Here is a 15,716-nt window from a genome sequence, read left to right as displayed (position 1 = left end):
TGGCAATTACTTTTTGGCACTTAAAATATAAATACAGTCTCTTTTTTAAATAAATTTAAGCACAGTAATACACTGGTGTCCAGTGATAATTTGAGGTGAAACTTTGGTCTCCATATTACCAACTGGACTATAAAACGCTGGTCATTTATGGAGGATAACAAAACTAGCACAATTCTTTTTTTTTTTTTTTTTTTTTTAAAAAAAAAGATTGAATAAATAAACATGGAATAAATAAATAAATATTTGACAAAGACAACTGATAGCCTCTCAGCATGACTTTAAATCATGCTTGATTATTCTTTAAAAACAGACCATTTACACCTAATAACTGACAAATGATCAATTCTGCACAGATTATCACAGCGGTGTCCAAAGTAAGTCCTCAAAGGTTGCTGTCCTCCAGTAGGTTTTGGATGCTCCCTGTTACATGTGAATCAGACTGATGGGTCAACATGCGCAGGCAGAACTTGACAACAGCTGTTTAGGAAAGCCATTTAACTTGAATCTGGCAAACTGGATCAGGGAGACATTTAAAACATGCAGGAATGCAGCCCTTAAGGACTGGCGCGGGACACCCCTGGGTGATAACTTAATGCAACATTATATGTGTGGCCCTATTTATTTACTTGCTTATTTTGATTTTTTTTTTAAATTGGAACCTGTAGCTTCAGTGGCATGGGACTGGTGACGAAGAGCGTTCTAGTGGCCCAGGGTCAATAGTGCAATGTGATGAAACTGAACCCCCACCCCACCCCACCCCACCCCAGGAGGTATGATCGAAGATGATATGCTACTTTTTAAAATTCTGCATGGTGACACAAGAGAGCTGCAGCTCATTTATTTGTGCTACTTTTACCACCATTAATTCTTACGATTCTCCAAATATCTCAATCCAGTTTTCATTTTAACAACCCCAACCCTCCTTTTTCCCCCCCTCAGATTGGACGAAACAATTCCCAAAAATATGATTTAATACAATTCCATAGGATTGTGTGCAAAATGCTCTATAGACATACAGTAACAAATAATGGTCTCTTCAAATAGCCACAACATTAGACTTAAGTGCTTGTGATGAGGTATGAACACTGGTCAGTCCCTGGGAGGAACCATTAACCTTCCTTCATGCCAGCAACTACTTTTCAGTAAGGGCTGCTACTCTGACACTCAGAGTATTTAAGTTAACAAGAAAAGAAAAAAATGATTTAAAGTATATCAATGAAAGGAGTCACAATGTTAGCGTAGATGTAAGATGTTCTGGCTGAAAACTGAGGGGTTTTGTATAGCTAGAACTATACCCCAAAAAATAAACCCTGAAGAAAATGGATAAAATGGTAAATTCTTTTCAGAGATTTTTTCATTTTCTTTTATATGCACACTTCAGTTTCAGTAAGTTTCTATTTAGGTACCTGTACTGGGTTACTGAGCCCGACAGTTGAATGGGTGGGTTACAGTGAAGGGTCCAGTGTGCTAAGATGAGGATAAGCTTTCATCTGTCTTCATCGTTCCTCTTCCGTTTGAACTTTTACAGAGGCAGGTCTGTGCTGTTGTGGCGAGTCTTTCTGGAAGTTCCATCATCCCTGGGCAGCGCTTTCTGCAGGTTGGACATGGCAGCGGTCTTCTTCAGGTCAATTACTGCGTAGCATTCGCTGCGCCGTGGTACCTGTGGGCCGCATTTTTTGGGTGGTAGGCGCTGGTGTTGTGGTTGGGCACCCCCGCTGCTAAGAGCTTGGCACGGAGGTTCACCCTCCAGGTCCACCTGGATGTAATTCAGCTGCCGCGATGGAGGCATGTGACTATGCTCACAGCCTCCAACCCCTGAACGAGATCGTCTGCGGAAATCAAAGCTAAATATTCGCCCCCCTCTGTCAGGTTGACACGGCCGTGGATGGGGGGGACAGGCGTGTCGAAGCTGGGAAGGCTGCACCTGCTCTGTGTTGACATAGTTCTGAAGAGCATCCCTGTGGATACCTCGACTCTCCTGGTGGTACCCATTGGGAGTCCCAGGACCTTCTGAGAACTCATACTCATCAAAGTCATCCTCTTCCTCCTCATATTCCTCTTCATCCTGATCCTCGTCGTCTTCTTCCTGCTCATCATCTCGCTGCAGAGCGCTGTACTCCCACACCGGTGGCAGAGAGGGCAGGTTCTCGTAGTTCAGTAGAGCTGTCCGACGATGACCTCCACCCATGCCCCTTTCACAGGCGTATCCCTGTGGGGGGAGAGATGATGGGCCGTGGGCAAGTGGATGCAAGAGTGAATGCGAGTGGCTGTCTCCAGTGCTGCTGCTACTGCTTGAACCCACAGACTGCGACATGCTGCTGGGGCTCAGGCGCTGCTTGCGGGCGTTCCGCAGGCCATTGATGTTCTCATAAGTGAGCTCGTCACTCTGGCAGCTGTCTGGGTGCTCGTGACCCAGATGTCGGTGTGTGTGGTGATGGAAGTGGTGGTAGGAGTGAGAGTTGCACAGGTGCATAGAGGGCTCGTCTCCTTCTGTCTCTGAGCCTGTTGCACCCTCTACTGGCTGGAGGTTGTGAGGATTGTGCCCATGTCTCTCCCTCTCCAGCAGATGGCGCTGCACGGGAGTGGGGCCGAGCATGAACTTGGCCTCCTGTGAGGACGGCTGTAAGAACACCTGAGGGTCTTTATGCTCCTCAAGGGGACAGCATCGCAGATTGGATTGCGGGTTCCCTTGGCCCCCGACAGGCATGGCTCCCCTCGTTGTTTCAGGGAAAGTGCTGGGCCGCACCTCAGGCAGAGAGTGGACGCAGTGACGCATGGAGAGGTCCCCCTCCATACTCACAGTATTTACATAGGTGTGAGTCTGCGAGGTACAACAAAGATCGGTTCAAGCCGTGAACTAGGACATTTTAAGTCAGTTATGAAATGCATGAATGTGCGTTACCTGGTCTTCTAGACCCATGAGGCTATGTCCATGCTCATCGACAAGAGAGGGTTGTGAGGAATCACCTCTGACTGGGTAACCTGGGTATCCGTTGGGAAACGACTGAACAGGAAATGCTGGAGCTGCAAACATGACAATGTACACAGGAACAAAGCTGAGATTGCTCAAGAACATGATGATAAAAACCAAGTGAAAACTTTTTAGAGAACAATTCATAGTAAGGTATCTTGTTTCTCAGCAAAAGCCTCTTCTTAATCAAAATAATTAGCAGCTGTACTTTTTGTTATGATAGTACTAAAATTGAGTTCATCTAAATAAATCAAGGTTTAGGGTCATATACAGCAAATATGTATAGTTTAGTTATTATAGCCCATTCAAACTTAGTTTAACTGTGACAAGTGGAATGTTTTTTAGAGTAAACAACAATAAAAAGCTAATTTTGTCACTAAAATGCTACAGAAATACTCAAGACTACTGTCAACTTGTAATACTCATGTGTTTCTTTTAAATAAACTGAGATTATTTTTTTAAGTGAAAAGTAAAAATGCCAGCAAAATTGCCTCCTTAATCTTAATTATTATTGCTTTGTTCTTGCTGGAGTGGAGCACCAAGCATGAAGGGCAAAGTAATACAGTTATAATATATGGATTTAATGGTGGCACAGTGGTTAGCACTGTGGCCTCACAGCAAGAAGGTTGCTGGTTCAATCCTTGGCTGGGGAGGGGTTCATGTTTACAAAACGTCCAAAAACATGTATGTTAGGTTAATTGGTTATTCTAAATTGCCCCTAGGAGTTTCTCTCTGTCTCTGTGATGGAGGCAGGTGTACCCTGCCTGTTGCCCAAAGCCAGCTGGGATAGGCTCCAGCTTCCCCGACGTTTAGAAAATGAATGAATATGGATTTAACATAACTCTTGTTAATCTTCTGTCAATTGTGGAAATATTTCAATAGCAATAAATCAACAAGAATGTTGTGCAAAATAAAGACAGTCTTACAAACTGTGTTGGCCAAGACAACAGTAATGCAAACATGCTGCAGGAATAAAATCCACCTGCCACAGCTAGATGACATGACGTTGTGTTATTAAGGAGCAACTATCCAAAGGCTGCTGGAAAGAAGAGATTTCTGATTGCTTTTCCATGTTAAAGTTGTACATGACATGATAACTCAGTGCTCAAATTTGTTGCCTGTGAACCAGCATGAAGTGATTTTGCTTTACCACTTGGGGGCAGCAGAAACAAGTTTTAAGTTAATGTGACAAACATGTAAACAGTTTACACTTCCAGCTATCAAAATGATAACTTTATGCAACTGGGTGATTCCATTACTGAATTTAGCAGGTGCTGTTGGATGCGGCATGCTTGCAGAACTGGATCCCTGCTGGTCTTTGCAAAGACAAGCAAGAAAACTGATTTTTGTTTGAATGTACAATGGAGGAGTGACTCTCTCACTCAGAGAGTCACTGGACTGCAAAGATGTGTCTCATAATGCAGGCCAAGTGCCACCACTCAAAGTGCTGCAGCACATCAAAACACTCAAAATCTTGAACAGGATCGACATCCTAAACCCAGTTCTTGTCATTTCAGTTCATAACAAACCAGAACATCCTGAATGTATTTTGGTCCCAAAACATTCAGTGCTTCATAAACTAACTGCAGAAATTTAAATCAATTCTTTGAGAGACAGGAAGCCATTGTAACGACCTGAGGCCTAATGCTATACGCATGTTCTGCATTCTTGGTCTCATTAAAAGTAGTGTAATCTACTATAAGTATATGAACAGACATTCATTCAGTCATTTTTGACACTGTTTATATCAATGCAGGGTCAAGCTTGAGCCTCTTCCAGTAATTAGCAGGCGAGAGGCAGGCACACCCTGGACAGGTTGGCAGTCCATCACAGACCTATGCACAGACAAATTCTTCTAAATCCTGCTGAGTCATCTGTCCTTTAATGCTCAATTTGCTCTCCGATTAATAAAAGGCTGACTTCACAACTGTCTTAATGTAACCGCTGAAATTCAGGTCTGTGCGTGTGTGACTACTCCAAGACATCTGCTACTGCCTTGGTGTTGGTTTTTAACATCATTGTTTGAAGTTGAGAACTTATTTTGAAGCTTTCTTCCTTGGCTCCAAAAAAAAAAGATTTTTTGTCTTTGTTTAACTGAAGGAATTTCTGGAACATCCAAACTTTAATTTGATCAGAGTTTAGATGGGGCTATAGTCTCCTGGTGAACATGGTCATTTAGATTTGTATGTCATTAGCTTAATTATGGTTACATATTTAGCTGATTTTCATCATTTGAGTGAGTGGGAACATGTAAATGTTGAAAAGCAGCGTCCCTAAAACTAAGCCTATGTGTTTTTAGTTCTGAGATAGCTACTGACACAAAGTAGTCCCTATTATTAAACAGGGTTTGAGCCAGTTAATGGTGGTGCCAGAAAGTCCCACCTGAATTTTCAGTAACTCTAGTAAGATTTTATGGTCGACTATGTTGCATGCAGCACTGATCCAGTAGCACCAGGACTGAAATGTTGCTGCCATCTGTGCTCAAGCAGATGTCTTTTAACACCTTAACTTGAGCAGTCGCCACACTGTGGGCGAAAATCTGACTGCTAGACATCAAAACGATTTAACGCCAAGAAGTAGTGTAACTGCTGAAAGACATCTTTATGTATAACTTTACTAAGAAAAGGGAGGTTTGATATGAAACTATATCAGCTCATCAGTGATCAGCCCAAGTGGTTCTATTTCAGTTGTGATTTAATGACAGCTGTTTTCAAGGTCTGAGGGAAAACACTTGAATAGAGAGACATCCTTACAAACTGGAAAATATCTAAGGCTATGCATTCTTAAACAAAGACCGTGTTTGCAAGATATCAAAGCAGCAGGTGGTGGATTTCCAGTGGATTTCACTCATCTAGGGTTTTTAGGACTGATTTACCAGTTTTTCCTCTTTTTTGCTCCCTATGAAATCATGGATAATGTAAATATTGGTGTCTTTTAATAAGGAATATGAGGCCCTGGCTCATCCTACTGAAAGTCACGAGTAACTGCAGCCTGGACACAGCAGCTATCGGTTAGGACTTGCTTAACAGGCTGTTGAGACAGATGACAAATTCTGTGCTGGGGCTATAACTGTGTCAGAGCTCGCCAGGGAATTGCTTGGTAAGGATGAGGTGGGATGTTTCGGGGGGAAAAGATGGGACTGGGGCATGGGGCCAGTTTGGTAGCAACAGTGAACAAGTCCTTCATCTGGGCAGTGAGATTCAGGAGGGTGAAAAAGGTGAGCTGGAGTCTGGGGAGGAGGGCAACCTGACTGGAGTATGATGGGATGAAGGAGGTTGGGTTCTCACCAGCAGCTTTTAGGGTTTGCTGTATCTCATGGTTGGTTCAATTCAATTAAACTTTATTTGTATAGCGCCACTTCACAACAATGTTGTCACAGGGCACTTTACATACACAAATCAACATACACATCATTTCAAGCCAATTCTTACATATCCTATAATAGAAACCAACTGATTGCATCGAGTCATGACTTCGATCCAATCCCCCATCCTGAGCATGCACATGGCGACAGTGGGAAGAAAAAAACTCCCCTTTAACAGGAAGAAAACTTTCGGCACAACCCAGCACAGGGAGGGCAGCCATTTGCCTCAACTGGTTGGGGTGGAGAGGACAGGAAAGACAGATCAACATGTTGAGACGGTCTTAAGAAAGGGGCTGAAGTGGTTTTAGCTCAAGGCTTCAGCAAAGTTGTCTTATCCTGTTGTTTTGGTGTCTCTTGCCTGTCATCCTTGTCCGAGGGAACACAGTACTGTTGTACGTTTGCCACAAGTATCTCATGTTTTTCACACCAAAGTCACTAACAATCAGAGTCTGACTCCCAGATGTTAGCTTTCCTTGTAGCCTTTTACCTTCTGAATTGTTCTTGGTTCTTATCCTGTCATGTAGCGAGGAGATTTTATCCAGATCAGCAGATAGATCCTGCAGTAGTGGAACAAATCTGCCTCTCACTTAAAAGAGGTAAACCTGGATGATTGTGCAGACCAGCTGGTTAAACTGCTAACCTTAGCAAACTGGGCTCTGTCAGTTACCCACGCTTTACCTTTAACGCTTTTACTCTGAAAGGACTGGCTCTTTATCTTTGCACCCAGTGAATCCCAGGGAGAACCATCGGTTGAAAAGTTTTGACATTGTACACAATCATCTTCTTTCTTTCCAGTCATCTTTGCGCTAATTAGCTTCATGACAAGATCATAAAAGTGTTGAAATATAGTACCAGCTAACCAAATGTACCTCAAAGTACAGCCCCAGTGATTAAAGAGTACATCCAGCAGTCGTTGCTTATATATTTCTTTATATGAAAATATTGGCAGATAAATGCAAGCTGAGGGGGGAGTGAAGCAGCAAAGCCTCAGCAGGGAACAGAAGCAGGAAGGAAAGAATCCTAACTACTGAAAAAGGCTTCTTTTTCTTTGTTCTTGAAGATGTTTCACCTCCAAAAAAAGCTTTTTTTTTCCTTTTTAGTAAAAGTGGAAACGAAGTTTACTAGTCTCTCTCCACTGGCTCACATGGGTTAGAGGTTTCCCCGCTCCAACACACTTAACTTCAGACAAATGGATTTTGTTTTATCAACTTGTCATTATGTTCAGCAAAAAGCCTGTTGGTCACCTATTAATTTATTCCAAGTGTAATAAGATTTATAGGCTTAAGAACAGTGGGTTCTGAGGTCCAGGATGAGGAGACACTGGATCATAGGACAAAAATCTGTTGAAATGAACTTTCAGTTTTCTCTGCCTTTCCACAACATCCCATCTCTGACCAGCAGAGTCATCTGATAAAAGCAACAAAAAAAAATTTCCTGTATTCATAAGCACTCGTGCTTTACTGCTTTTACAAAAAGAATTGGTACTTTGGAGCATGGGCAGTGTACAAAGTCCATTTCAGTCTATCTGAGTGTTTCTCTGCAACAGGAATGCAGCCTCCAACCGCCTTTTGCAAGTGTGTTACACCAGCTTTCAGAGCTTCCATTCATATGATTGTTGTCAGCCCAAAATATTTAAAAGCATCTTTAATAGTCCAGGTATACTCAGACGTACACCTTCATTTATCCTACTCTAGTATCACGTAGACAAGCGTATAGTTTAGTTTATGTAATTATAATTAATAACAAACTCTGGCCATTTCTCATCTTTAACAAATCGTCTTTCTTCATGTATTACTCTGGACACACAAGAAACCACTAAATGAAAAGCAGAGAAGAGGAGCTGTGTGAGAAGCTGTAATATCAACAGAAAGATGCAGGATATAGTCAGGTGTGAGCTGGGCCTCCCTCTCTTAAACCTGTGTCTATTCATAATTTACTTCTGCTACATTCACTGCCTTACTGCTGCATATATGTTCTAAAATCACTCTCATATCAACAGTACCATTTAAGACTCATCTACTTGTGTTTACATGTGCGTTTGACTCACTGTTGGGAGTCTGTGGAGTGCGAGACATGTCCATCTCTGGTGTGTGGCCACTGCGACTCATCATCATTGACTCCTCCACCACGTTGATGCTGTTACATTGCATCAGCTCCTGCAGCAGGTTGAAAATCTCTTCTGCCCGGGAACACTTGAATGCAAAGATTCCTGAACGAATCCACAAAATATTTACATATTAATAACAATAACATCATAAGTATCAACTAAAACTTTAACACTAGAAACTTAAAATATTGGGAAAAACTCAGCAGCCTGCGAGTTGGGCATTTTACTTACAATCAAGTGATGCAAAGACCAGCTTTGCTACATCATAACACTGGCCTGTGATCTGTCAAATGTGAACAAAATAATTTCATGGCCCAACAGAGAATCAAAGAAAATGTTGGCTACCTTGTCCTGTTTGACAACGGCGGCCGCTCTCAAACGAGAACAGGTTGGAGTCGTAGCCATAACGACGCAGACAGAGATACGGCCACCGGATGGCATCTCTCTTGCGCGTATGAAGGATGAGCTCAGTCTGGGTGAGCTCCATGATCCCAGAGCCCAGCTCGTTGCCCTCATCATCCACATTGATGACCTAGAAGTAGGAGGAAAAAATATGTAAAGAGAAATTTGATTAAAGCAACAGCTTTGGACAGGAGCATATTTATCTCTGACCTCTTTTAACAAGCTGTTGTTTTACATCTGTTGAATCTGGTTGTAATAGCTTGCTGAAAGAGGCAAAGCTTTGCTTAAAAAAAAGATACCATATTAACTGAATCATGTTTAAATTTAAAATTAGTTATACCAAATCCACTGATACACCATCATTTTATTAAAAAAGAAAAAACAAACAAACAAAACCTTTCCACTTTGCTTCAGTTCATTTCTAAAAGATATCGTCAGCATTAAAATGATCATATATGTTTCATAAAGTTCCTCATTTTCAACATATTACATACAGTTTTTCTACTCTTTTGTTGTAAATCATTTGGAAACCCCAGACCTTAAATTTGGTGAGATGGTTGTCTCGGATGGGGTCTCTGTACAGACAGCTCCAGCAGCTCCCCATAGCTTCAGCAGGCCAGCTGAAACCTGCCAAGTGCAAAGTCAGGGCCATCACATACAGCTCTTCACTAAATAGCCAGTTTAAAGCAACATAATATGCTCCCAAACACCAGAAACGAAATACACTAAAATTCCATTTCCAAACATATATTTTACAATTTCTTACTCAGTCCAGGCCATCGGTGTGAAGGGATTCGCGGCTCAATCCCAGGATCTTCGACTGGGCAGCTGCATTACAAGCCAGTTAGTTTTCTGGACTGACATCTTCAGGAGAAGATTAATGGCATGCCCCCTGAAATCACAACACACAATCGGGTTAAGCCAGAAGTCTTAGACATTATTAAAGGAGTTGTACATAAATATCATTAAATGAGCCACTTGATAAGAGAGAAATGTTAAGATGTTCCATGTATGCTCTTTTGTCTATTTCCCCACCTAATTTCCCATCAGCTATATCATATATTGATAAAATAAGGTGAAAATAAACAGTCATGAGCAAAATAAAAAAAAATATATATATATGTAAACAAATAAATATTTGATTAAATCTGAACTATCAGAAATTAGGAGGGCAGCATTGCATTTTAGTTTTTCCACAGCGGTAAATTTAATGTTAATTTCGAACTATGTGATAAAGATTGTGATGAGTGCCAGCATCAATGCAGCCCCTGAAAAAATATTTGAACTCACCATACAATTAAACAATTAGTTATATTATTAAGAAAAATGTCCCCTCTGTTGGTAAATTCCATAGTGCAGGTTTGTAGCAGGCCACCACAGCAAATACTATGTTACCAAGTAAAAATAAGCAAACAAACCAGATTTTTTTGGCAGATGTCTAAAGTTAAAGTTTAGTAAATGCAAATCTGGTTAAAACTAAGAGAATCAAGTGATTAATATCCTGTTATTCCATATTAAAGCAAGAATAGTGGAGTTATTAGCTGAAGTCAGTCACCTCCATCTGTACATCCAAAGATCAGAGGTGAAAACAAACCCCACGAATCACCGAACATCCTCAGCTTTCCAATTCCTGCTTGTCGTGCAATCTGCTAACACGTTTCACCCCTACACCACCGCATTACATGTGCTCTAACCTGGGCCTCCACATCTGACTGGAGACACCGGGCTGAACACCAGTTCACAGCTGGCTTGGATCAGGGCGAGCAGGCTAAAGAGCTAAGCTACATCACACATTCATCTTACAGTCGGTCAATGGGATTTCCCTCCTTCTGAGCCACTACCAGCTGAAAATCTCTGCCTTTTTGCTCAGAGATCAAACCCGACTCAGTCCCCAAAACAAGCCGAACAGCGAGGCTTCGTGTGCCCCCCCCCCCCCCCCACCTAATGTGGACAGATTTGAACTCAGTCATGCAACCACGAAATCAGCACACTGACACCAAACGCACCACGACACGGTTCAATGACCATTTGTTCTCGCTGGTGAGAGGTTACAATAGCGTGACTACATATCAGTGGAGAACCACAGCGATGGTTTGCTACTCACATGTCTGGCACGGATTTTTTTTTCTTTTCTTTTCTTATATTTTGCCCTAATGCGAAATGAGCACTGAGACTGCGGTGAGGTATCGGCGGCTGCTGCTGGTAGCGGGATGTGGCACTTGTACGGCAGAGACGCGGATAAATGATGCAGTGAGAGCGGTAAAAAAAAAAAAATGTTATTTTTTTTCCTCCTAATACGCCCCCCTACTGCAGCACGGGCCTCTGCCTGTATGACATTTCCCAAGCAGCTGGGGTGAGAGTTCACAGCCAGACAACGAGGCTAAGAGGGGCGACAAGAAGGTAAGAAGCGCTGGAGGACCACAGAGGAAAGGTGTGTCTGCCTGGCCGACGGAGAGGAGGGGCCAAAAAACCCATGTAAAAGTGGGAGAATGGACACGTCTCACCCAAAGAACACAGTGAACTGGCAAAGAGGATTGTTATTATTGTTTTAAATGCAATGATAGACACTTACATGGGCTGCTTTTAATTTAAACTCCCTCTCACTTTAAAATTATTTTCATTTGCATAAAAAAAAAAAATTAAAAAAAACAACAACTGATGAATCAAAATCCAGAAATGCCTGTCTTGTAAAAAAGCTTGTGTTCATTTAAAGGGATTTTTGGTCATTTTTGGGATTTTTCTTGTTTGTTTGTTTGTTTTGTTGTGAGTGGGGTTATGTGATGTTCTTTTGAGTTAGTTTGTTCTCAAAGTCAAGGATAGGATCCTTCATTGCTGCTGTGTAGGGCAGGGGTGTACAAAAAGTCAGTCTTTGAGGGGCCGATGTCGTGGAGGTTTTCGATGCATCCCTGTTTTTCTTTTATTTTTTTTCACATTTTATTTAGCATCGAAACTTGTTTCATCAAAGAACAGCAAAGTTTAAACTGGCAGCTTTCAGGAATATAGTTAAAAGCTAGTTACAAGCCGTAATATATGATGTAATGTGGGCAGTGTGTAATCGATGGCTGGCCAGTTGCAATAACCTATGGCTGCTTGATAGAACAGTTGTATGTATAATGACTTATATTTTTATTTTTAAAACCAAGGAACATCTGTGTTGCTCACTTACATAGTTTAAAGCTCTGGTCAGAGTTTGGCCTGGTCTTTTATTTGGACCAATGTCCTTCTAGTAGAGTAGGAATAAGTCATTGACTGAAGTATGTATGAAGTAATGAAGCAGAACAATACACTGCAATGCCTTTAAGCTCCCATGAGTTGACATGGAGTATAATTAAGCTGATTTTTAGTCACAATGTCTGACAAGTTTTGCAGGCTCATAAAGAAAACAGAACTGTAGACAATGACACAGCTTTATATTATGAAGGGTTGTGAAATTTCTGTCACGCTGAATCAGAATTGAGGTGTGTGGGGTTAAAGTTTAGACTGGGTCATGGGAGTGTCTTAACTGGCTCTTTTTTTAAGTGTTTAAATATTACAACTGCATACCTCTCTTTACAACTACTCAGAAAAAAAACTGTCAAAACAAGCCATTAACTTGTTCATGAATCCACAATTTATGCAGTTTTAGTCAAAACATATGAGGTGGCACATGAAAATTTCTAAATGGCTTTTTTTTTTTTTTTTTTTTTTTTTAAATAACATGGGAATGTTATAGTAGGGGTGAACAAAGTGAGTTCTCAAGCGCTACGGTCCTGCAGGTTTTCAATGATTCACTGCATCAACACGCCTGACTCAAATGAAATGGATCCAACAGTCTATTAAGTTCTGCAAAATGATCCATTCATTTAAGTCAGGTATGTTTGAGCAGGGATACATGGAAAGCCTGCAGGATTTAGCTCTCAAGGACTGAAGCTGGACACACCCCTGTTGTGCAGGTTTCACTGCAGAGAAATCACGCTGACACACCTGGATCACATTAATCGGATCCAACAGCCAATAAAGTTCTGAACGGTGACTGATTCATTTAAATCAAGTGTGTTGGAATAGGGAGACATAGACGTGGCATTTGTCTGCGGGATTGTGGACATCGAGGACCGGAGCTGGAAGCCCTGGAGTAGAGATTTAGTCCGACTCCAAACTACATGTTAGACTGAACTGGAGCTCCAAACAGATCCCAGTTATCTGTATTTAGGAAAGCCAGAGGTGGTGAGACTCTTTTCCTCAGAGAAGAGAAAAACAAATCTGAAAGTCGATGCCCTTTGGACTGCATAAACTTAAAAAAAAATCATGTTTTAAATTTTTTCCCCAAATAAAAACATCAAACCTGGGCGAGAATCTTCTCATTTTAATGTAAATACAGTTATAAAAACAAACTTTAATATGTAACTTTTACATAAAGTGACCTCTGAAACTTTTGCCTCTTTCAGCTCTTTTCACCTCTGATAGAAAAGCAAAAGAAAACTATGAGCAGTTTTTCATTTGAACCTCCCCGAATGAATGAATGGGCTCTTTTGTGATGAACTGGGCCTCACCTTAAAATTAGACAAGAAAAGTCAGCAGCGGCAGGCAAAGACATAATGTTATCATAAATCTGGACCATTTCTAGCAGCCTGCAGACTGAACAGAAAGTCACAAATATGCTAAGATATAATTAAATTTACAAACCCATTTATCAGTTTTTACACAGACTGCAATTGTTTTTATAAAGGAAATCAACAGGGATCAGAAAATCTCCGCTCACCTCCTCATATTTCAACCAAGAATTCGCAAGAATCTCTGTGTAAGCACATCAGTTTATTAAAATTTGCTTCACCAACTTGTCCATCTCTAATGACACAAACAAATTGAAAAAATTTATTTGAAGTCAAATGCAAGAAAAATGCAAGTAATCATTCACTTCTGATGTACACAGTAAAGCAGTTGGGACTTCACAACAGTACAGATGGTATTTTAAAGAAAAACTACATCCCTCTTGGCCTATCAGATTATTTTTTATCTTGGTGTTTAATTGTTTTACTTGTCCAGTGTACAGAGGCTGAGAGCTGTAATTCTGCTGTTTCAGGAATAGTCCATTATTACATGCACAGTTTCTGACCAGACAATAATCAGCCACACAGCATTAAGACTGTAAATAGAATAAACCTTTGAATTAAGACAAATTTAGTCTAAACCAGTAATTGTCATTCCAGGTCCCCCGGACCCCCTGCCATGCGTGCTTTAGACATGTTCCTCCTCCAAAACACCTGAGACAGAACTTCATCAAATTCTTTGCAGCCTGTTAAGTCCTTTGTTTCATTCATCTGTGTTAAAGTAGGGTTGCCTATATACATGCAGAGCAGGGGTCATGGGGTCCTGGATTGAGAAACACTGATCTAAACTAACTACTTCAACAAACTCTGCAACTTGCAGACTGTAAAGAACAAAAATTGTAAAGTCTTGAATGAGTTTCAATAAAGCTGTTAAGCTGTTGCTAACTGTATCTTTCTTTCCAACAGTCTTTTTTTTTATCTGTGTGCATACATTTGGTCTGGGTCTGTAGATGTTCTTTTGCAGAGCTTAGACTTTGATGAAATTGCATAAGAAAAAATGCTGAAAAAAGAAATACCATATTTACATGATGAGAAAACATACATTGTGACACTGTTGACTGCAAAAGTACAAAAAAATTGCACTAGAGACGAAGATTATCTTAAGTACTTTATCATCTTTGTGCAAAATATGACAACAATGCGAGTTTTGGGGAGGAAGGTTTAGATAACTGGCAAATAATGTTGCTCAATTTTTTTTTGTACAGCTGTTTACATTTCTAGGCTGCAGTTCAGCCTTGAAGTGTGGGAGGAATGACTACTCCAATCTGTTGACCTGTCAGTCGCCTGTACACCACAGTCATAAGGTTTGACAGACCTTTAACTAATTATTTGAAAACAAACAAACATGTACACCCTAAATGATTTTATATGATTATTGTGCATGTTTAAATTCTCCTTGTTTAGATAATGTGACCCTTATCAGAGGCCTTGTCTTTAAAAGAGAAGCACAAAGACAACTTTTTTTCCTTTACAAAACAAAAGCTATTGAAAAAGAAAAGAAAAAAAAACTTTATGTATCAAATGTTGAAGAAAATCAGCAGCTGAAACAGATTTAAAAGAAATGTGCATAGACTTTAATTTAATCACAACACATACTGTCTTTCAACACATCTCTCAGACCACATGGCTGCTTTTGATGGGAAAGGGAGACCTGCGATGTGGAAGGGATTTAAGGTGGTTTAATAGGGTGCAAAGAGGTGAATAGGAAAATTATATTACAAAGTAAATACTAAGGAAATCCAGATAACATTTTAGCATGTCAATAAAGAGATTTCATATGCCATAACAGCTCACTGGTTTTCTTTACATGGTGTTATTGTATAAATTCACACACATTCATGATTCACTCAGAGGCTTGAAAAGTATTTACAATTTCTCTTACCTTCTAGAAATAATAGAAATGTTTCAATCACACGGTACCACAGCTATAAACTACTTAAATAAATGCACTGCGGTCTGCAGTGCAACTGTGTAGCTGAATAGACGTCTCCTTGCATTATTCAGACATTCCCCTTAAACTGTCAGCAGTCTATATTTGCTAAAAGAAAAATTTCAGTGACTGTTTATAACTAAGAAATTTCACAACAGCTGAAAAACATTTGGTAAAATTTTAATTCAGCTGCGTCTGACAAACTAGTTTTTTGTTGTTTTTTTTTGTTTGTTTGTTTTTTCTGTAGGTGGTGCTGTCAAGAACTCTTTTCTTAGTTTAAAACCAAACTACAAGAAAAGGGTGGGAACTATCTTGACAGTTTAGTAATCTTTACTGTCGTCGCGTTTCCGGTTTTG

At 40.5% G+C, this 15,716-nt stretch overlaps 1 protein-coding gene across 1 annotated transcript; it reads right to left on the bottom strand.

Annotated features, from left to right (window-relative positions):
- Positions 1-1,050: 1,050 nt before the first annotated feature.
- Positions 1,051-11,003, bottom strand: frs3 (fibroblast growth factor receptor substrate 3). The gene is made up of 7 exons (XM_079241920.1): positions 10,949-11,003; positions 9,611-9,736; positions 9,383-9,471; positions 8,788-8,974; positions 8,383-8,544; positions 2,903-3,024; positions 1,051-2,821 (listed from the first exon to the last, which is right to left on the bottom strand). Exons 3-7 carry the CDS (start codon positions 9,446-9,448, stop codon positions 1,523-1,525), a joined length of 1,836 nt encoding a protein of 611 aa, XP_079098046.1. The 5' UTR covers positions 9,449-9,471; positions 9,611-9,736; positions 10,949-11,003; the 3' UTR covers positions 1,051-1,522.
- Positions 11,004-15,716: the final 4,713 nt, after the last annotated feature.

Source organism: Telmatherina bonti (assembly GCF_933228915.1).
Source record: "Telmatherina bonti genome assembly, chromosome: 6".
In the NCBI taxonomy this organism is placed as follows: Eukaryota; Metazoa; Chordata; class Actinopteri; order Atheriniformes; family Telmatherinidae; genus Telmatherina; species Telmatherina bonti.
This window is presented reverse-complemented; position numbering and strand designations above follow the sequence as displayed.

Excerpts from the sequence above, each read along its gene's own strand:
- frs3 (XM_079241920.1), bottom strand. The coding sequence starts at position 9,448 with ATGGGGAGCTGCTGGAGCTGTCTGTACAGAGACCCCATCCGAGACAAC. Across the intron at positions 8,975-9,382 it reads ACCATCTCACCAAATTTAAG|GTCATCAATGTGGATGATGA; the intron begins GTCTGGGGTTTC and ends TCCTACTTCTAG. Across the intron at positions 8,545-8,787 it reads CCGTTGTCAAACAGGACAAG|GAATCTTTGCATTCAAGTGT; the intron begins GTAGCCAACATT and ends GGATTCGTTCAG.